Source organism: Podarcis vaucheri (assembly GCF_965113315.1).
Source record: "Podarcis vaucheri genome assembly, chromosome: 13".
Lineage (NCBI taxonomy): Eukaryota > Metazoa > Chordata > Lepidosauria > Squamata > Lacertidae > Podarcis > Podarcis vaucheri.
The window spans coordinates 56,310,344-56,330,853 of NC_138751.1; the positions used below are offsets into that span (position 1 = coordinate 56,310,344).

General features: G+C 42.2%; 1 protein-coding gene across 8 annotated transcripts in view; it reads right to left on the reverse strand.

The window, feature by feature from the left end:
- IKZF1 (IKAROS family zinc finger 1) overlaps positions 1–20,510 on the reverse strand; it is an 80,952-nt gene that overhangs the window by 12,208 nt on the left and 48,234 nt on the right. For 4 of the 8 annotated variants that reach the window (XM_082194943.1, XM_082194944.1, XM_082194945.1 and 1 more), the window contains exons 4-6: positions 13,542–13,796; positions 3,589–3,756; positions 2,131–2,256 (exon numbers count right to left, since the gene is read on the reverse strand). The exons of 2 other annotated variants lie outside the window; for them this stretch is intronic. In XM_082194943.1, the coding sequence (XP_082051069.1) occupies positions 2,131–2,256; positions 3,589–3,756; positions 13,542–13,796 (549 nt within the window). The remainder of the gene's footprint in view (positions 1–2,130; positions 2,257–3,588; positions 3,757–13,541; positions 13,797–20,510) is intronic. 2 more of the 8 variants (XM_082194947.1, XM_082194946.1) reach the window with 1 other exon arrangement.

Sequence of the window (20,510 nt, forward strand, 5' to 3'; positions counted from 1 at the left end):
ATGTTTTGCGTTAACTTGAATGTTTAGAATGTGAACCTTTCTAAAATAATTATTGCCAATGCTGCTTATTTTATATTAATAAATAAGTCTAAACAGAGTACTTTTTTTTTTTTGAAAGAAAATGATTTTTACAAGCTTTGCAAGAAGCATGGGAATGGAGAGTGAAGGCGAGAATTGTACTCCTCCCCCTCCTTGCAGCGCATGTCCTGCTGTGGATCTCCACTCCTTGCAGGGACATCCTTCACAAGGCTGCAGCACCATTGCTGACGGGGCTGAGGCCTTGTCAGCATAGAACACCTGTGCTCAGAGAGCGGCTCTGGTTGCCCATTTGCTACAGGGGAAGGTCAAGATGTTACTATTAGTATATAAAGCCATTGTATACTATTAGTGTATTAAGTATATAAAGCCCTTAACAACTTGGGAGCGTTTTACCTGTGAGATGGCCTTACTCTGCGTGTGCCCTCTTGCGCAGTTTGATCAGCTAAAGGTGCCACGTAATGCCCATTCTGCCTTGGTAAGAACTTGATCACTCAGAGTGGCAGCACCTACACTTGGGAACTCTCTGCCTATTGAGATCAAGCAGGTCTTTCACTGTACTCTTTTTGACGCCTGCTAAGAGCAACCCTGTTTAGGCAAGCCTGCCCAGATGCTGAGAAAGGTGAGGCTTGGCTAAACAGGGTTGTTGTTTTTTTAGCAGGCGATGATATTTTTGTTTTGTTTCCCAAAACATCCAATGGCATCCAGTAACAGTAGCAGGACTGTAAATAGAGCAGGGAGAGGGGGGAAGAGTAGGAACACAACAATGTCATTATGTAAGGCTGAAACCTAAAGTATTCCTCCTCAAAACTCTGTGGAAAACTCACAATGAATCTTGAGCATCTAACACATCTATATGCCTATCCCTGAAATCCATAATTTAGCAGAGACAGGAAATATACCCCTAGCAAGCAGGCAGATTGTGGGGCTGGTTTCCCCTGAGTTCTGCACAGCAGACAAGCTGGAAGGTGTGCAGAGGAGGGCGACAAAGACGACCCAGGGTCTGGAAACCAAGCCGGATGAGGAAAGGTTGAGGGAGTTGGGAGTGTTCAGCCTGGGAAAGAGGAGACTGAGAGGAGATATCTCAAGGGCTGTCACACAGATGTTGGATGGTCATCTGATGGATGCTTTAGTTGCAATTCCTGCATTGCAGGGAGACTAGTAGTTGACCCTCAGGATCTCTTCAATCCTGTGATTCTATGATTTCCTGCAAAGAGGTCCAGGTTCTCCCCCTGCTCGTTTTTTCCTTACAAGCAGGTCGGTTGCACTGCCTTACAATGCCACTCCATCCTCAGAAAGACCCCTTGGCAACCTTTCATCCCAAACTCCTTGTTAATAGCACTGCATCTTCACAAGTGTGGTGTGTTTATTCTGCACTACATACCCAAGATGGTTCCTCGTATCAACTAAACTTTTTATGGGGGTTTCCATGCTGAAGTATAGTGCTCTGTCTGTTCATATGGATCATGTATATGAAAGCTGTATTTCTCTACATGTGAGACCTGTGATGTGGACATCCTGTGACCAAGGGCCCCCAGAGAAGTGAAGCAGGCCCTGGCTCTTGCCAACCAACTGCTGGGGCCCCAATCCACCTCGTACAGTGTCTGCGGCTCAGGAATTCCTGCTGACATCCCTGCTGGTGGGCTCATGGAAGGGGAATGCCTGTGTTCCCACTGGGATATGCAAACAAAAAGGCACAGCAAGAGAAAGGAAGGCAAAGATGGTCTAGGGGCATCCAGGGGGGGGGGGGTTGGTAAAAGGCAGAGGAGTGCAAAAGCCGAGCAGGAATCCCTTGCCTGAGTGGCTAGTCAGAGAGGAGGACAAAGGGGCTTCTCCACCTGGTCCCATGGGAACTGAAGAGTACTTCCCCACCACACAATAAAGATTGTATCCCAGCATTCTCTGCAACACTGAAAAGCCCCCGGCCGCATGTCTCTGTGCCGCTGCTGCCCTTGGTGACCCTTAATGTACCTGTGCCCCGGGAGAGACTGCTTGAGTGGCTCATGAAGGGGGGCTATGCTGCTTGCAATGCTCCGGCAGTGGCACAGATTACAGTCAAGGCCTTAGTTTTGCCTTTCTGCTAAGTACTCTTACCCGGGTAGAGACCGCCTGAGAGGTTCATGGTTTGCAAATAGTTGTGGCAACGCTCTTTATGTTCTTCCAAAGAGCTGCGCTGTTTGTAGCTGCGACCACAGTATCCACATTTGTGGGGCTTGCCAACTGCAGGGGGAAAACGGAATTTACTATAGAAGCTAAATTAAATAATCCTGATAATAACAGAGTCAAATAACTGCATCAAGCAGATCCAAACATCTAGAATCAGTGACCCACTCAGAAACAAGAAAAAAGAAACTAATTTTGTACTCTAGGTACATAATGTCACAAGGAAACTATTTCTACCCAGAAGTAAGTACTATTGAATTCAATGGGGCTTAGTCCCAGATAAGTGGGATAGGATTGAAAGCTTTAATTACCACCTTCTCTTGTAGAAGTTTCCTGTAAGGTTGGAACACTAATAAGAAGGGACCTAAATCTGACAAATTAGAACTTGTTCAAATCCTGATTCAAAGTATGTGTTCAGTACAAATCTACTGATAAATGCATTTTTGATGTCCTGCTGCACCCAGCTGATTCTTTAAATTGTTTGGAAGCAGTCATTTTGCTTTTCATATACTGAAGATGGGAGGTTTGTGTAGTTTTGTGGCAGAAATATTGTAAATGCCAGCAGTCAAACCCACTGTCGGTGAAGTAGGGTAGTAAAGTTGTAAGACACCGTTGCTATTTCCAAACACAGATTACACTTTTCCTTCACTTTTGTCTTGAGCCTAACACATTCTTTGGGAAGGTGTATTTGGACAACTTCATATTCATAGCAGGAACAGTAGAAGAATTCACTTTAGTGCTTACATTCAGTCAAGTTCAAGTTCTTCATGCAACACATGAGGAAGGGTAGTTTTTCTTCTTCTAAACCTGCCTTTGAAACTCAGCATTTATTTATTTTTGTTTGCCCTGTGCTACTTACATTGTGAGTGCATTGACCGGTGCTTGAATTGCTTCATTCTTATGCATAATTCCGATGAACTGTTGGCCCTAAAATTGCCAGACCTGTGCAATTTGTGATCCACCAAACAGAACACAGCCCACAGCTGTGTATTATGGCCTGCCAAGGACTCGGCAGTTTCCCAGTTCTTAAAGTCCCAAGCAGGCGGCAAGAATGGAAGGACCCTCAAGTAGTCCAGCTTACATGGTGGTGGGCTGCACTTGGCTTAATGGGTCAAGCTGTGCAAGCACACATGGGAGGCAAACTGACAAGCACAGATATCTATCTATCTATCTATCTATCATCTATCTATCTATCTATCTATCTATCTATCTATCTATCTATCTATCTGATATCTGCCTGCCAGCAGGCCTTTGATTTCAAGGCAAGGGCAGAGAAAACATGAAGTGAAAGATCTTTTATCCTGAACCAGTTGCAGATGCACCCCTTGACCTCTGGCCTAGGCAAGCAGCAAGCACATTGTTTCCAGAATTTCTAACGTGGACACCTACCAGAATGGGTCCTCAGGTGGCCCGTAAGAGCATCTCTCCGACGACAAGCATAGTTACACAAGTGGCACTTGAACGGCTTTTCACCAGAGTGTAACTTTATGTGGCGGAGAAGGTTTCCTTTCTGAGTAAAGGATGCCCCGCACTGATTACAATGGAAGGGGCGTTCGCCTACAGGGAGAATGAGAGGGGAAAATATGTGAGAACAAAACTCTTACATTGTTACAAGAGGAAGATTTCAGCGAGAAAGTTGTTTTCCAACTGGTGCTCTATGACTTCCACCGGCTGCAGGTTTGATATAACATGAGCCTTTCAGACTAAACCTGCCAGTTCCTTAACGCTTCACTGGCTGGGTCAATTTGATCTGAAAATCTAATTTTTTTTTCTAAATCAGAATGGCACATCACAATGCAAATTCAAACTCATTTAAATAAAGTGACTGCAACATTTTGTGTTGAAGAGCCACTCTTCCTGATCAGCAGTTTTGGAATAAACCAATATCCAATTTTGCATGTTGTGGCATTTGGTGGGGTTTTTTAATGTGGCTTTTTTCAAAGGGTCTTTAAAATATGCCACTGAAGCAGCAAAATAAAAAGGAAACTCATTAAAAATGCATTTCAGGATCACAAGTTCATTTCAGCGTTACATTCTTATATTTAAATGAAAGGCACTTCATTATAACAGTTATAATAACTTCTTTTCATTTACATTTTCCCTGTATTTTCCCTTTCAATTTCTTCTCCATTACCTGGCTGTCCCTAAGCAGCCAAATCAGGAAAGAGACAGAGAAAAGCATTTGGGGGGGGGCAGAAAAGAGAAGTTAAGACATAGCAAAGGAAGCTGCGCCTTCCATTCAGAAGTCCTGACCCTCCTTGGAGGCCGGATCCTGACAACTCAGGTTTTCTGCTAACGTGTCTTTGTGTTTCTTCTGTTTTAGAAAAGTAGTCCAGCGCAATTGGGGCAAATTAGCACACATTATCCAGTTTGATTGGGGATACTACGATTTATAAATGCGATTGTTTTATTGCAAGATTGCCTTTTGAGGAAGGTAGGCTCTTTGGGTTACTTCAATGAGTTCCACAAGCACTGCTAGTCAACTAAATATTTTTAAGTTGATTAAGCATTTGCCTTTTAAATAGTTTAATTAGATTTCAATAAATGTACATTTTACCAAGAACTCAATATTTGTTAAAATACCGATGTAAGCCAGGAAACACTGACAATAAACTAAAGTTACCAAGCATTTTGGGAAGGAAAGACCATCTTTATTATCATTTTTTCTTTCCATATTACAGTAACACACCAAAACAAAAAACAAAAAAATCCAAAAAACAAAAAAGTGTACCCTTACCTCTCGGTATAGGCCAATTAATTTTTGACCTCTGTGATTAATCATTTTATTGGTTAATTAGTCAACTAAAGTTTTAATTAATTTTAACACTAGTTACATTTACAACACTTATTTCTTTATTTCAGGAATTTAAAAACCACACTACACTCAGACAGCACCTAGGCAGTGTACAGAAATAGAATGTAAAACATAATACATTTCATAAAACAGCATTAAAACGAAAACTAGCAATAAAACAGACTGATTTTGGAATAGTTTGGGGAATAGTTTTTAACAAACATCTAAAACATAATGAGGTTTGACACCAGCTTCGTCTCTAAGAATTCCAGAGACCTGGGACCACAACACTAAAAGCATGTGCTGGAGTCCCCAGCAATGTTTTGCGACAGGGTCATGTGACACCATCAAGTTCTCCATCTACAGATCTAAGTTGACAGGGTGGGTGTCATAGGAGAGAGAGCTTCTCAGACAAGCTGGTAGAACTTTATACACCAGAAGTAAAACCTTGAATTGGTAGCCAGTGCAATGCATTCAACATAAATGTCATGTGTGTGTGTGTGTGTGTGTGTGTGTGTGTGTACACACACACACACGTGTAAATATATGTTGCTCCAGAGAGCAACTGTGCAGCAGATTTTTACACTAACTGTAGCTTCCGGAACAATACAAAGGCAGCCCCATATAAAACACATTACAGTAATTAAGCCTTGATGTTGCCAATGTGAGGACGGCTGTTGTCAAGCTATCCCTGCCCAGGAATGGTGGGAGCTAGCAAAGCTGGTAAAAGGCACTCACAGACATGGAATAGGACAACATGAGGTCCAGGAGTACCCTCACGCTACACACCTGCTCTTGCAGAGGGAGGGCATCCCCATCCAGAACAGACAAGTGGTTAATTTCCTGGCCCCTGGGACCACTCACCCACAAGGATTCCATCTGGCTGGGATTCTGTTTCCGTTTATTGCCTCTCACCCATTCCAAGCCTTGGACAGCACCTTGGACAGCGGCACAAACAGCCACCCACACCCCAGTGGCAGGCTCCCACAGGCAGAGAGAACACCCACCCATCACATAACCTCCCACCTAGGTTGTTTGCCCCTAACTTAAGCTCTCACCAGAGAATAGGTTGGAGGTCACACAACCCCTCCCTGCAGAACTCCTCCCTCTCAGCAAGGAGTGCCCATCCATCCCATGCCACCAAAACACTCCCATAAACACAAATGGAAACAAACAGAAAGGTAGTGGCACCCTCATCCTCACTGCAACCCCAAAGGAGCAACCCTGAAGGGGTGGCCTGTTATACTGTTACAGTGTTTACTAAATATTCTGCAGTTTCCACAGGTGTGTCCGTCTCCCTCAGGATTCTGCCAGGACTCAGTGATGAAAAAGCTGCAGAGCTGCCATTGAAAGGGGAGCAGGTGTACTGAATACTCTCACACTCCCTATAGCCACAGGTAAGTGTCTTCACTTAATAGGGAGGAAAGCCCATTGAATTCAATGGAGCTTCATTCTGAGTAGACATTATAGAGCTGTACAGTATGCAATTAAATGATACATGAAAAGGACCCAGGTACCTGAAAGGCCTGTACAGTGGTACCTTGAGTTAAGTACTTAATTCGTTCCAGAGGTCCGTACTTAACCTGAAACTGTTCTTAACCTGAAGCACCATTTTAGCTAATGGGGCCTCCTGTTGCTGCCGCGCTGCCGGAGCCCGATTTCTGTTCTCATCCTGAAGCAAAGTTCTTAACCCGAAGTACTATTTCTGGGTTAGTGGAGTCTGTAACCTGAAGCGTCTGTAACCTGAAGCGTATGTAACCCGAGGTACCACTGTATGGTGTAATGGTTGAAGTGTTGGACTAGGACCAGAGAGACCAGGGTTCAAAACCCCAATCAGCCATGAAGCTCACTGAGTGAGCTGGGAACCGATCTCGCAGGATTGTTGTGAGGATAAAATGGGGAGGGTGGGAAATACCATCTGGAGCTCCTTGAAGGGAATTTGAAGTAGAAGTGCAATAAGTAAAATTCTGTGCAGCGAATTTTTCACTTTAGGGGGGAAAAGTCAAGAGATGGGCAGCGAAGTCCCTTAGAAATGTGCATTGCAGAGGCTTGGACTAGATGATCCTCAGGGTCCCTCCCAACTCTAAAAATCCACAGGCTCTGTGACTCTAAGAAGCTGAGCGTCAATATTTATGTTCCTAGATGTGGAGAAAGCCTTTGAACAACCCTTTTTCTTTGAAGGACTAGAAACATTCAAATTTGGAAGCAAACTAGAGCAAAGTTGCGGGATACTTATATGCAGAGCATTAGCCTCCCTAAATACCTTTTAGCATAAATTTACAACTTTGACGCTGCTGTAATAACATGTACACAAAGATCTGTTTCATCACAATTACTTCCGGTCATATTTTGAACTTCCAGTGGATACTCATCACTTTTGACTAGAAATATTTAGTTTCATTAATACTTCAGGAAAACGAGTATACCAAAAGTGAATTGCTTTGGAAAAGATGCATGTGTCAGGCTAAATTGTATAAAATATTGCAAATTCTTTATTATAAAGAACAATTTTAAAACTATATTCTAAATTGGGGGAAAGATAGAGTGTCATTGATAACATTTGCCATGAGAACATAGCTAAGATTCTGGTACTAACCTTTAATTAGGTGCTTAAATTTGGGAGACTTGTTTTACCGTAATGTCCAGTTACATTACTCCTGAACATTTTCATAAGTTATATAGTGCATTAGATAGCAAGTATTGGAAATGTCAGATTAATGTTGAAGCTATTTTGATATGCAGAGAACATGCAAATTTGCTATGTTATACTAGGGGTATAAATAAATTTTATTATTATTATTATCATTATTAGAAACTGATAGGAGATGTAATATGAATTATCAATCTGATAAAATTAGAATTGGACTACCTGCTGTTCATGTTAGCTTATACAAAAAAATTATCAATGTGTCATTGCGAAATGATCTCATATATTATCAGAGCTGCAAAATGATGCGATACAAAATTCTGTAATAATAGTAATAGTAATTATTGTTGCTGTTGTACCCCGCCCATATGACTGGCACCTATTCCTACCATATTAGAATGGGAAGCTAAATAATTTTTTTAGCTGCTCTTAATATTTGTAAATGTTTTATTCATTCATTTCTTCATTTGTATTGTTGTGCTGCATAATTGTTTGCTGCCCTGGGCTCCTTTGGGTGCAAAGGCTGCATAGAAAATTAATTAAACAATAATGCAAGTAAATCTCATACATATGTTCAAATGGCTAGCTAATTTTATGAGAATAAGGATACGAGGAAGCAGGCTGAGGAGACTCAGGAAGAAGGGAAGAGGGAGGTCTGCTTACAGTTCTCCCAGCTTCTGCTTCACCGGCAACTGGGCTGAATAGTCACCCCAATTGTGTGCTCCACTCAGGAGCCATTTCAGGATTTTACGGGGAGGAGCAAAACAGAGAGGGGAGCAGAGCTCATAATATTCATATGAAAGTCAAATTGGGCCCACCAGTGGCCAAGATCCGCCCTGAGACCTCTGAGTATAGGTCGGGATATTAACAACAACAACAATAATATATTGTAGATTCCCCACCGCTGATGGCACTTATTCATATAGTTCCCTAAGCGTGAACAAGAATGAAACAATCACAGCATCAGTTTTCAAAGGGAAACACAACGCATTCCAATAGTAGCCTGGTGACCCTATTCAGCATTTCAATAAACAAACATACGTATTATCGTAAAATCTTAATGCGAGGGCAATTTCAAGTACATGCCCTGCAGCTTAGAAATGGTCAGGCCACTATTTGACATGTTAAGTGGTGGGAAGCCATTTACGAAGAGCTTACGTGGCCATTCAGCTAAGCAGAGCAGGATTCACCGTCAATTGCTTAGAGGTTTTCTTACAAACAAGTGCATTTTGTTAAATAAATATTCAGCGCAACCCTGACTGACCAGTGGCTAACCTAGAACAGATCTGAGACGACCACTTTAACGAACAATAGGACACCTACAATGTATGGGAACTCTGGTAGAAGACCCTGACGGCATTGTGCTATGGTTTGTATTCTGCGCTACAAATAGCAAAGCAGGGGGAGTGTAAGATCAGTCCACTTACATTTAAGACCTCACTTTTAATGAAAAATATCAGGCACTTATTTTGCATATCTTCACTTGGCAGGTGTGTCTATTAAATGTAATTATGCCTCTTAACCAGGGTCACTCATTCATCACATTTGGCACTTGCCATGCAAGAGTTGTATTCATTTATCAAATATTTATTTAAGGGAATGCAATATACAGGATTTACTCAAATTAATGGGTTTTGCAAGCCTCACGTGTTCATCAGGCACATACTACATATAGAGCATCCCTTTTTACTTCTGGTTTTAACAGGGCTGCACAAAAGCTGAGGGAGGAGTTATGTCTGCTTGCTGTTACCTCCCCATTGTCATATTATAATGGTGTAATTGGAGCAATTGCACTAGGGCCCATGTCAGCAACCTGAACATATTCAGTGCTTTCATTTCATTTTATTTATTTATTTATTTATAAGTCTCCAGTCCTCTATAAATGAATGTTATAAAGCAAAATATGCCAGCAACCTAAACATTTCTGTGAGATGACCCAGCCTGGTTGCTCCCACCATTTAATGTTTTTAGCCAATGGGTGAAGTCAGAGCTGTGATTCAAAAGTCACGTTTTTTGGACATCAGACTATAAAAATTGTTTCTTTCAGAAGGCTCCAAATCAGTTACAAGCAACATGAAGTGAATTGCTGTCATTTGGAAAACGTTAGCTTTTCCTTTCTGCTCTTTCTTCTTCAAATTTTAGAGGCACAGCAACTGTGGGGTATCTTAGCATAATAAACAGAAAACCTTATAAATAGGACTAGCAATGTCTTTTCTCACGCAGAGTTCCAGGTGCAAGAGGAGAAACTGTAGAGATCAGGATGGTAAGGCATGCCCAGAGCGACAAGAATGCTGGAAGAACCTCTCCCCAGTTTACATTTCTGTTTCTAGAAATAATAAAGCCAAAAGAAATCAGAGAGATGTGTCCAAGCATTTTTGCCCTTCCACCACTCATTGGTACTAAGTTTTTTGTATGAGCAGCTTGTATTAAAAGTGTCAGTCCACAAATCCTTAATAAATATCATGTATGTCTTCAGATGTTTTCCTTTCCTTAACTTGGAGCCTTGTCCATAGATCTCCACATTTTCCAAATGACATTGAAAGCCACTTGGCTGATGCAGTGACCTCAAAATTTCAAAGCCCATGAAGAAAGTCCTCTCTACAAGTATTTGCCCCCCCCCCCAGCTGGGTCCCAGGTCTTGATAGCACCACAACCATCCAAAGCCAGTCTGAGGGCCAATGCCAGACATAGGCACCAACATAGAGGGGCTAGGCTCCCCTTCCGGTGTTCAGAACAAACAAAGCAGAGGCACAGCAACTGTGGGGTCTCTTCTCATGGGGTGGAGGAGGTGGAGCATGGAGCCGACAACCTTTTATCCTCCTGTCGTGTAAGGGAAAGATGGGCAAAGCAGCCCTGGGCTGGTGATGGTGGCAGGAGGAGGAGGAGGCCAAGTGCAAGAGAGGAGGAGCCATTGAACCCGTGCTGCTGCTGTTGCTGCTGCTGCATTTGGCTCCGTCCCTTGGATGCTCCCAATGCCACGCGTGCGTCTTGCCCCCTCCCATCTTTAGCACAACTTGGTGCCTCTGATGCCAGGCGAGGAGAGGATCAAGCATGGGCTCAAGCAAGTGACAAATCATGGGGTGGTCTGATTCCAGGCCAGGCTCAGGAAACAGTGATGGCAGACAGGCCTCCAGCCTAGCACTGAGCTAGAGTTGCTAGAACCACACCCAGAATCCAGTTGAATTCCACCCGCTGTGGAATTCAAGAAGGACCCTACTCACGAGAAGACCTTGACTCCTCTTTCCCTGAAGTCTGGCACTTCTCCTTATGGTGTGAGCTTAGGGCTGGTTCCGCCTCCGCTTCTGAGGCTGAATTCTCCTGCTGCACGGACGTCCCTCCAAACAGCCTAGTCCAAGAGCGCCAACTCATCCTCATCCCCAGATCTTGGACTTTGCAGCATAGGAGAAGTGCGAATTCTGAGGATGAGCCACTAACTGTGCATTGAAATTACTTCAGTTGCTATCGGTGAGGTGGCTTATTAGCGAACGGCATGGAACAACTTGCCATGTGGGATGGGGCAGGGAGGTTTGTGAGGGGGAAATACACTGTTCTGTTGCTTCCTGCTCTTTGGCTACTAGTGGTAGGGATGCTTTAGCTGAGATTCCTGCCTTGCAGGGGGTTGACCTAGATAACCATTGGGTCCCTTCCACCTCTACGATTCTATGACTGTTTATTGGAAACCTATCCTCCTGTTCTTTTTTGCTCTACAAAGTCACACATTTGGCCAGCAATCCACTTTAGCTAAAAAGGAGCAAAGGAAAGGTGGATTTGCTGCCTTGAGTCCTGCAGAGAGAAAAATGCTTTCACTCCATGAGGATGAAAGAAAAGGGTAAAGGATTGTATCGTATTGAGGAAACATTGGCTATTCCTGTGAAGGGGGAAGAGAATTGTGCACAGTTATTGCCAAATGTGGCTGAAAACCTCCAAGGAGATCTCCCTGCCCTGCTTGTGCAGCTGGCCAATGGAAAGAGAGCACTAGCACACCATGAAGGTGTTCAAGATAAACCAGTGGGCAGAGAAGACGGGTGGGGGGGGGGGGACAAGGCATGCTTGGGGAAAACAAAGTGCAGTTGTTTGGCATCTGTGGGTCTCCTCCTGGTTTGTTCAACAAACCATGGTTAAAACAAACCATAGCTTAACACTACATGTGAACAAGGTCAATATTACATTTCTGTCTCTTCAGGATTTATTCTCCAGTTCTTTAGCTTGCAGTTAATTTGTTTAATAATTGATTCTTATGTTCTTATGCTTAGCTATTTTATCACTCAGTTGCTTTAACTGTTCTGCTAGTTCCTTCTGCATTTTGTCAAAAGTAATATTTATTTCCAAAGCATCCTGTTGTTTTTGATATTTCACATTCTGTCGTGAGTTTGCTTTCTGATATAAGTATTTTTATGATGGAAAACCTGCCAATTTTAGATAAAAAATTATCTTGATGCTCGATCTACAAAATCTTCTCTATATTCCTTTTTATATATATTTATTTTGAAAAGTTATCTCCTTCATTATCTGCTTAATTATGAAAAGCAAGCCCCTTCCACATATTAACACAAATTATTTCTTAAGAACAAGGAGTGCAATCCAAGCAAATTCAAAATCCATAGTATTTTAGACTGTGCCCCAGGAACGATATGTCTCTTCTTTTTTACTCTGTTTTTCGAATTACGCCATGAAGCTCTTGTAAAAACCAGTAAGAATTTTTACAACCCATAACAGAACAGTATGAACTCGCCTGCATAAAAAGAGAATCAATTCTCTTTTTACCAAATGGCAACAAATTAATCTGGGCATGATCCATTCACAGTGCAGGCCCAGTGCCCGTGGTGTAACTGGATCATGACCTAATTGTTCAGAACATCACTTTACACAATATGCCTAAATTGAGATACGTACATAGATTATTTAGGACAATACAATTAACAGTAAAACCTTTTAATAAAGTCAGCCCTTTATAAAAATCAGGAGGGAACTCAAGTCTATTGTAAACTGTATCATACACTGATCATGTTACAGGGCTCACAAAAATAATAAAAATTGATAATCACTTTTTTCCTAAAGGAAGATATGAAAATACCAATAGCAAATTTGGTGCCCTGTCCTACACCACTGAGGTCATTGATCCATTTATTAGGTGTCCATGTATGAAAATTTTGTCCAAAACAATGTATTTTGTTTCAGTTAATTTTAGGGTGATTTTGGAACTGATATCCCTGAAAAGTGTGATGGAAACAGAACATATAAAACAGACATTTTTATAAACATCATTAGGATCACTTTCAATAGTTGTTAGCAGAATAACTATATTTGTCACCCCACATATAAAAGTTTGGACTTCAAATGTCAATTTCAAGCTCCTTTAAACTTATAGATACAAGTGTGTGCATTATTGCACACAAAGCCTGATTATGTTTAAGGTGGCCTGTTTCATCCAGAGAGCAATAGAAAGGCACACCTCCATCCATGTAGTGCGAATGAAGACCACAACAAATGTTTGTTGTTGTTGAAATGCACATTGTGATACAGATGAGCATCCTAGTGTGTGTGTGTGGTGTGTGTGTGTGGGTGTGGTGTGTGTGTGTGTGTGAGAGAGAGAGAGAGAGAGAGAGAGAGAGAGAGAATGCGTACATGCACAGTTCCCAATACATCAAGGAAATTTATGTGTAGAAACTGTCTCTTTTATCTCTCTCTCTATTACTGGAAGAGAACATTTGTGACTTATGATTTAATGACTTCAAATTGATTAGAATTTGAGGGATCCCTCATTTATGTTTGATGAAACCATAAAAACTCAAGAGGTTCTATGTAGCATGCAAGAAAGAATATGTTCTCCAGACTCACATAAACAAATCTCTTCCTACTGGTGTGGCTAAATGGGGGGGAAAGAACTGTTCTAGGCCTTACCAGTGTGGCTCCTCTTGTGAACCATAAGAACATTGGGACCGATGCAAATTATCCCACAGACATCACACTTTAGCTTTCCGTTAGGGAGTCGAATGCCTCCAACTCCTGACATGGCTTTGCTGCCATTGTGTGAGCCATTCATTTTCTCTCCAGAGGCATCAAGCATTCGTAAATCCTCCGCACATTCTTCCCCATTCATTTCACAGGCACGCCCATTCTCTTCATCACTCTGTGCCTCTATTTTAATATTACTGGCTGAAAGAAATAATAGAGGGATGCCACTCAGTGCTTTTAAAAATAAATAAATTTAAGGAATAAAAAACATTGTGGCAAAAAACAGTAAACACACAAAGGAAAGCATTTCTCAGCAGGATTCATGAAACACTTCTATGGCACTTACATTTCTATGTGTGCAAATAATTATTTCAAGCGCATGTGAAGTATTAGACAATTACGATTACATGGATACCTTAAAGTTTCATATCATTATGCCTTAAGTCCCAATATTAGCACTAGCAGGGCCCTTAATGCATAGCCAGTATTGCTTCTCTAGAAAGGTGTGTGGACATCAGGACCAGTTGCCAGATGGGCAGCAAAATGCCCCTCAGAGACTGATGAGCTAAATCCAACTTGATGGGCCACAAATTGTACAGCCCTGGCTTAGGGGAACGGATTTGTACTTTGAAGAAAGAACGAAACCATATACATGGTTCAGCTCATGCTAGGGATGCTGGAATAATCTGTTGAAAGTGGATTACCAAGTGGATTTCATTCCCTCTATCCTCTAGCCCCATCATGACACGGACTCAACTTACAATTTAAAAAAACAAACACACACACATTATATGTACTGTAAATAGACATGTAAAATGCAAAGCAATCGTTCACATATTCATCAATGCATCATTGCTGCTGTTCTCCCAGGGGCTTCATTGGTTGTCTTTTTCCTGAAGTACTTTGCTGATTCAGTGCGCATCTAAGTTGTTGTCTGCAGTCCTAGCCAAGCCTATGTGGAAGTGGATCCCACTACAAGGTTAGTGGGATTATTATGACTGTAGCCTTCCTAATCACTTCCTAATGTGAATTTTAAAAACACCCAATGCTTTTATTATTATTATTTTGTTCCATTGTTGTTCTTTTTGTATGAAAAGAAGTGGTCTCTTTTGTTACCTGTTGACTTTATCTGTGCATCTCAGTTAAAATCTGTAGATTTCAAGCTGCCAAACACTAAACCTTCTATACTATGGATATGTTTTAAAACATATAATAGCTTCAGCATTATGCTTCAACAGATTCACACACACAACCATTTTCTGAATTAAATTTGCTCTAGTCAAATAAAATGAAGCACAACAAAAAGGACTTAGGTAAGTGGTATCGTGTGACTACAAAATGTGTGACTACAAATTGAGACAATCCGGGACAGGAAGAACAGAATATCAGCAGGGCCCTGAATTGCCCTTCCCAAGGCCTGAGTGAGGGAAACATGACAGGATGAAGTTTATGCTGAACTGCAAAATCAAGACAGTGAGGCTGCAATCCTAGCCTCGCTTACCTAGGGGTAAGCCCAACTAAATTTAGAAGTTAGTACTCAGGGACTTACTTCTGAGTAGACACTGTTAGAATTGCAGCCATAGATGGCTTTGGGATGGGTCATTAGCCAATTCATTAATTTTGCCTTTAAGGTGCCACAAGATGCTTTGTTGTTTGGCTGCAAAGGACTATCAGGGGACTCCCCTGGAAACTGAGTAACTTTGAAAGGGAATACACAAGGAAGCAGCAGTGCCAGCTGGGGGCAGGGCGGCAAGGGGCCTTGGGCCCTCCAATTTTCAAGGAGGCCCCCGGGTCCCTCAATATCCCATGGCGACATGTGCATGCCACACCACATATTCATGTCATGCGTGCAAGCTGCAATGCATGCACATGATACGTCAGCATGTTGCGACATGTGGTGTGAGCCCGTCAATCGTGGGGGCAAGCCAGCGCACCTACCAGGAAGGTAAACAATTTGTAAATATCTGTTTATCTGTTGTTGATGACGGAGATGTGCCTGGTATGAGCTTTCGTGTGCATGCACACGAAAGCTCATACCAAGAACTAACTTAGTTGGTCTTTAAGGTGCTACTGGAAGGATTTTTTTTATTTTGACTATGGCAGACCAACACGGCTACCTATCTGTAACTGGAGATGTGCCTGTGTATCACTATACAATATATGTTTCTACATAAGCAGGTGACAAAATGGAAGAAATATTTGTACAAAATACCGTAAACCAGTTGCAGCAGAATGGAAAACACCAGATGAAAGTGCATATGAATGTTGAAGTGGACTGAGGCATGCTTATGAATGGTGTCCCCACCGCCAACCTATTCCACGTACCGAAGCCAACAAGGCCAGCAGTTTACCTTTACTGGTCCCATGCCACAAACAGCTCTGTGCACTCGGCACCTCTCAACTTTTGATGACCAAGGCAGCTTCCTCACTATTCTTCCTGACATGCTTGTTTTCCATGTACTGGGTGTACTGGAGGTGTTGCTGCTTTGTACAGTGATACCTTGGTTTACAACCATAATCCATTCCGAAGGTCCGGTTGTAAACCGAAACAGGTTGTAACCCAAGGCGCACTTTCGCCAATGAGGCCTCCAACAAACAAATTGGTTGTAATCCAAAAAAGGGATACACACTTCAGAGTTTGACGTGGTTGTAATCCAAAACGGTTGCAAACCAAGGTACCACTGTACATCCAAGAGGACATCAAGCTAGAAATTTGTAACAGGGCAGACCCTTTCAACGATAGAAGGCCCCAAGAGCCTGGTCAAAATGTTTAGGGTGACCTTGAGATGCAGCATGAAATCAAGGAGGCACCCAAAAGAAGAAATTCTGCCGTGACAGGAGACTTCAATTACCTTCAAAGAGACTGTTCTGGTCAAAGCAAAGGAGTGAAATTTCTAGGTACCCTAAATGTGCCCTAGAACAGTTGTTCATGGAACCAACCAGAAAAGGCAGCAACCCTGGTCTGAATCTTAAATGGTTCCCACTTGCGAACACGAACCATAGTGCTATCAAATCCGATATATATGTAAATATACATTTGGCAAAACAACAACAACCCCAAAACCAATATGGTCACATTTTACTTCAAAATAGGAAACTGCCCAAAAATGATGGGATTGGGGAAAAGGAAGCTGGAAGGAAAAGTCAAGAAAGTCTCCCAAATGCTTGGGGGTTGTTTAAAACCACAAAATCAACCGGCATGTTACCGCAGATCAAGAAAGGTAACACCAGAGTCAAGAGGATTCCTGCATGTTTAGCAGGGGTGTAACACCTTGTCCATTTCCGTCCAAAGTGTATTCATTACATAAAAGGCTTTCAACCAGTATGTTGCTCTTTGCATTTTGCGTAATCAACTACAGTTCGGTTTCTGGGTTTTTCAGTGGCAGGTCTTTACATAAATATTTCTGTCATGTTTTCCTTCCACATTGGCTCTAGAGGCAGGTTTGGCTCACCCCTCAGGGGCTCTATGGGGTGGGGGAAGCCTCAATCTGCCTGAATCCTAACCTTATCTACAGAAAGGTAAATCCTATTATTCGCAGGCGAGTGGGTATAACATTGCAGCCTTAGTCTCAAAAGCAAGCCTGGGACAGAGGCTGGGATCCTACACAGAACTACTACTCAGAGGTAACTTCCATCAAATTCAGTGGGGCTTACTCCCATGTAAGTGGGATTAGGACTGCAGCCTCAAGCGTTTGCAAATATAGTCCCACTATTCAGCACAGCGAATAACTCCTGTCTAGTTAATGTATGTGGCAGGTAGAGAGTTACAGCACAATCCTAACCACGTCTACTCAGCAGTAAGTCCTCCTGAAGAACCAGCATTGTCCTGCCCAATCTGAAAACATTTGCAAGAACTATCAGGATTCTTCCAGTGTTATCTAATATTTTTTATTTCATTAATAGTGTATTCTTGTTGTTGGTATTATTATTATTATTATTATTATTATTATTATTATTATTATTATTTGCCTTTAGCGCCCTCAGGTTGAAATTAATGCTAATGTACTTCTCTGCCTGTATTCAATTAGAGAACCATTCATCTCTTTACTCATAAGGAAGACCAGGCTAGTATTTTGCACCTCTTTCACTGGAGTATGTTATGTACACATACAGAGACCTGAGTAGGCAGTGGTCTTAAAATTAACTACAATTGGCTCACAACTAGAGTGGGGGTTATGTTCCGGGGGATTGCACGTAAAGACAAAATTGTGTCTAGTCAGAACAATCTTGCCGCATGACCACGCTCACCTTTCTGAACCCAGCACGCCAAGCAGGCCTTGCCCCCCCCCCAAGAGGCGCCCACAAGGTCTCTAGGGAACCTCCCAGAGTTCCAAAAAGAGCTTCCCAGAGCCCATTAAGGAAGCTGGAGGGCTTAAAAGCTCTTTATGTGCCCTGGCCTTCCACGTGTGATTTCAGCTGGCCAGCTCCCAAGCGTGTAAAGCTGCAATCACACTAGTTAACTGTGCGCAAGTTGCCAGTTGGCTGCATACAATTATTTCTTCTGCCCAAGAAGAGCTTGGTGATGGAATTTTTGGTTCAACATCCATTCCAAGGGAAATCATGGAAAGCATTGTTAAAAACAGAGGATGGTATTCAGCTGAGTTTTCAATAGGTCTATTCCGAGGAAAACTCAACTGAATGCCAACCAGGTCATGCTAAATCATGGCTTCTGTAAGGGTTTTTGATTTCTTCGAGAGTGTCAACAAGCAAACAGAGGTGACTGGTTGATAGTTAAATAATTTATTATAAAATCCAAATCAGTGTTGACAATTATGACAACAGCAGAAATCTGTCAGCAAAATAAAAAGCAAGGGATTAACCTATGAAATCGTTTGTTTGGATAATTAGGGCCCAATCCAATCACAGTTAAGCCGCAGAATTAAGCACTCAATTCTCAGAATCATTTTTTTTTGGGGGGGGAGTGTTGGACTTTAGCCACCTTGTGAACATGATTCCAAGAGTTTATACCAGTAAGGATATAACACTTTCTAGCCAGTCATCGCGTAAGTGCCCTCTCTAAACAGATGAATCTATCTGTAGCACTAAAAAAGATTTGCAAGCTGCAGAAAGAAAAATAGGAAGTGAAATAAATGCAAGGCTGTTCAAGTACAGCAAAACACAGACAAATGGAAACACAGGGGTGACAGAAATAACGTGCAAGATGGAGAAACTTGGTAATACACTGAGAACACATGCACAGTATACTTACGGGAAAAGGATTTGGGGATGATGCTGTGAAAATCCCTAAAGACTTCAGCCCTATATGCAGCTGCAATAAAGAAGGCAAAGAGGATGCTGGGTTGTAAGGCGGTCAGCAACATGTCAAAGAACCATAAAGGACATTGCTTCCAAGAAAAAGACAAGCACCACGACCACAGAGATAAAATACAGAAAGGAATTACAGCACAGAAGTAAGCCCTTGGAATCTAAGAAACCCCTGGCATCTAATATACAGTTGCACCAGGAACACCATTTCAGATTTCAGGGTGGGAGACAGTCTAGACACAGACCAAGACTTGCACTTGGAAATGAAGTGTTTTTGAAGCAAAGGGATTTGTGTCTTCAGCATGCATATGCAGTACACAAGCCCATTTAATAACCATCACTCAGTAGGTAGAACCAGCAAGTTGGCTGGAGGTATAAGCTGGAAACACTAGAGAATATGGCCAATATGGTGTTCTTCATATGTCTGTTGAATTCCAGCTTCCTCAGCCCCAGGCAGGATGGCCAATCCTCAGGGATACTTGGAACCGTAGTCCAAAAGATCAAAAGGGCACTACATTGGCTACAACTGCCCTTAGGCCAATGCCTGGGAGTGTATCTACATTGTGAACTTACATCAATTGTATGCTAGTTTAACTGTCACACACACCCAAATTGTGGGAGCTGCAGTTTGGCATGAGTGCTGAAAATGGTCTGCTAGAGCCCTAGCTCAGTCCATCCTCGCCTTTGCTCCCTGAAAAGAACTGCAGTACACTTCCCAGAAAAACATGGGGGATTAAAGACTATCAACAGAAGTGTAAAACTACACACGTATATTCAGAAGAAAGTCACACTGAGTTAAATGGTGTTTGTTCCCAGGTAAGTGCATACAGGACTGTAGCTTAAGTCAGTTTAAGTCTGTGAAGCAGAAATGCCACAAGACTCCTAGTGCATAGGCAAGGAGTTTGTTATGAGGGATAACAGCAAATTCTGCTTAATCTTTCCAGAAAATACTGAATTTTTCTCACCGATTAAAGATCTAGACAACCGGTTTGGTACATTAATTCCTTCCCTGACTCTGGAGTGTTTCCTCCAAGTAGATATTAATGATTTCTGCAAAGAAGCCTACCACAGATACGTTATCTTCTGCTGAACAACCAGGGAAATGAGAGCTCCACCCAAGCCAGAGGCTGGTGTTTCCTTTCTCCATATATACTCAGAATTAGAATGGCAAACATGTGGCAAACAGGCCTTTTATTTATTTGGCTGTATTTAACTATTTTGAACAGATCTATAGCTACAATTTCAATCCTGCAGCAGCTTAACTCTCTGAAGTAAGTTAGTGATAACTTCAGAGGAAGCATTTTGAATTCCCTTGGAAAACAATGCAGGCAAGCAAACATAGTCACAACTCATCAGGAAGTTTTCAGTGAAGAGCCTCGCTGAAATGAGCAGGAGTTAGGCAAGAGCAATGTCAGGGTCCAGTGTAGCTCCCATTCAATTCAATGGAACTTGAACCAGTTTAACTGTCACACCATCTACCAAAGGCTCTAGAGAATTGCCCTTTGGCAAGGGTGCTAAGAATTCTCTTAGAGGCCCCTCACCCCGATACTGTATATCCAGAGTTCTCTTGGGAACTCCTTAAAGTCTGTAGAGTTGATAAACTCTCATCATTGGTACAGTTTCATTAGATGAAACACACAAAACAAATGG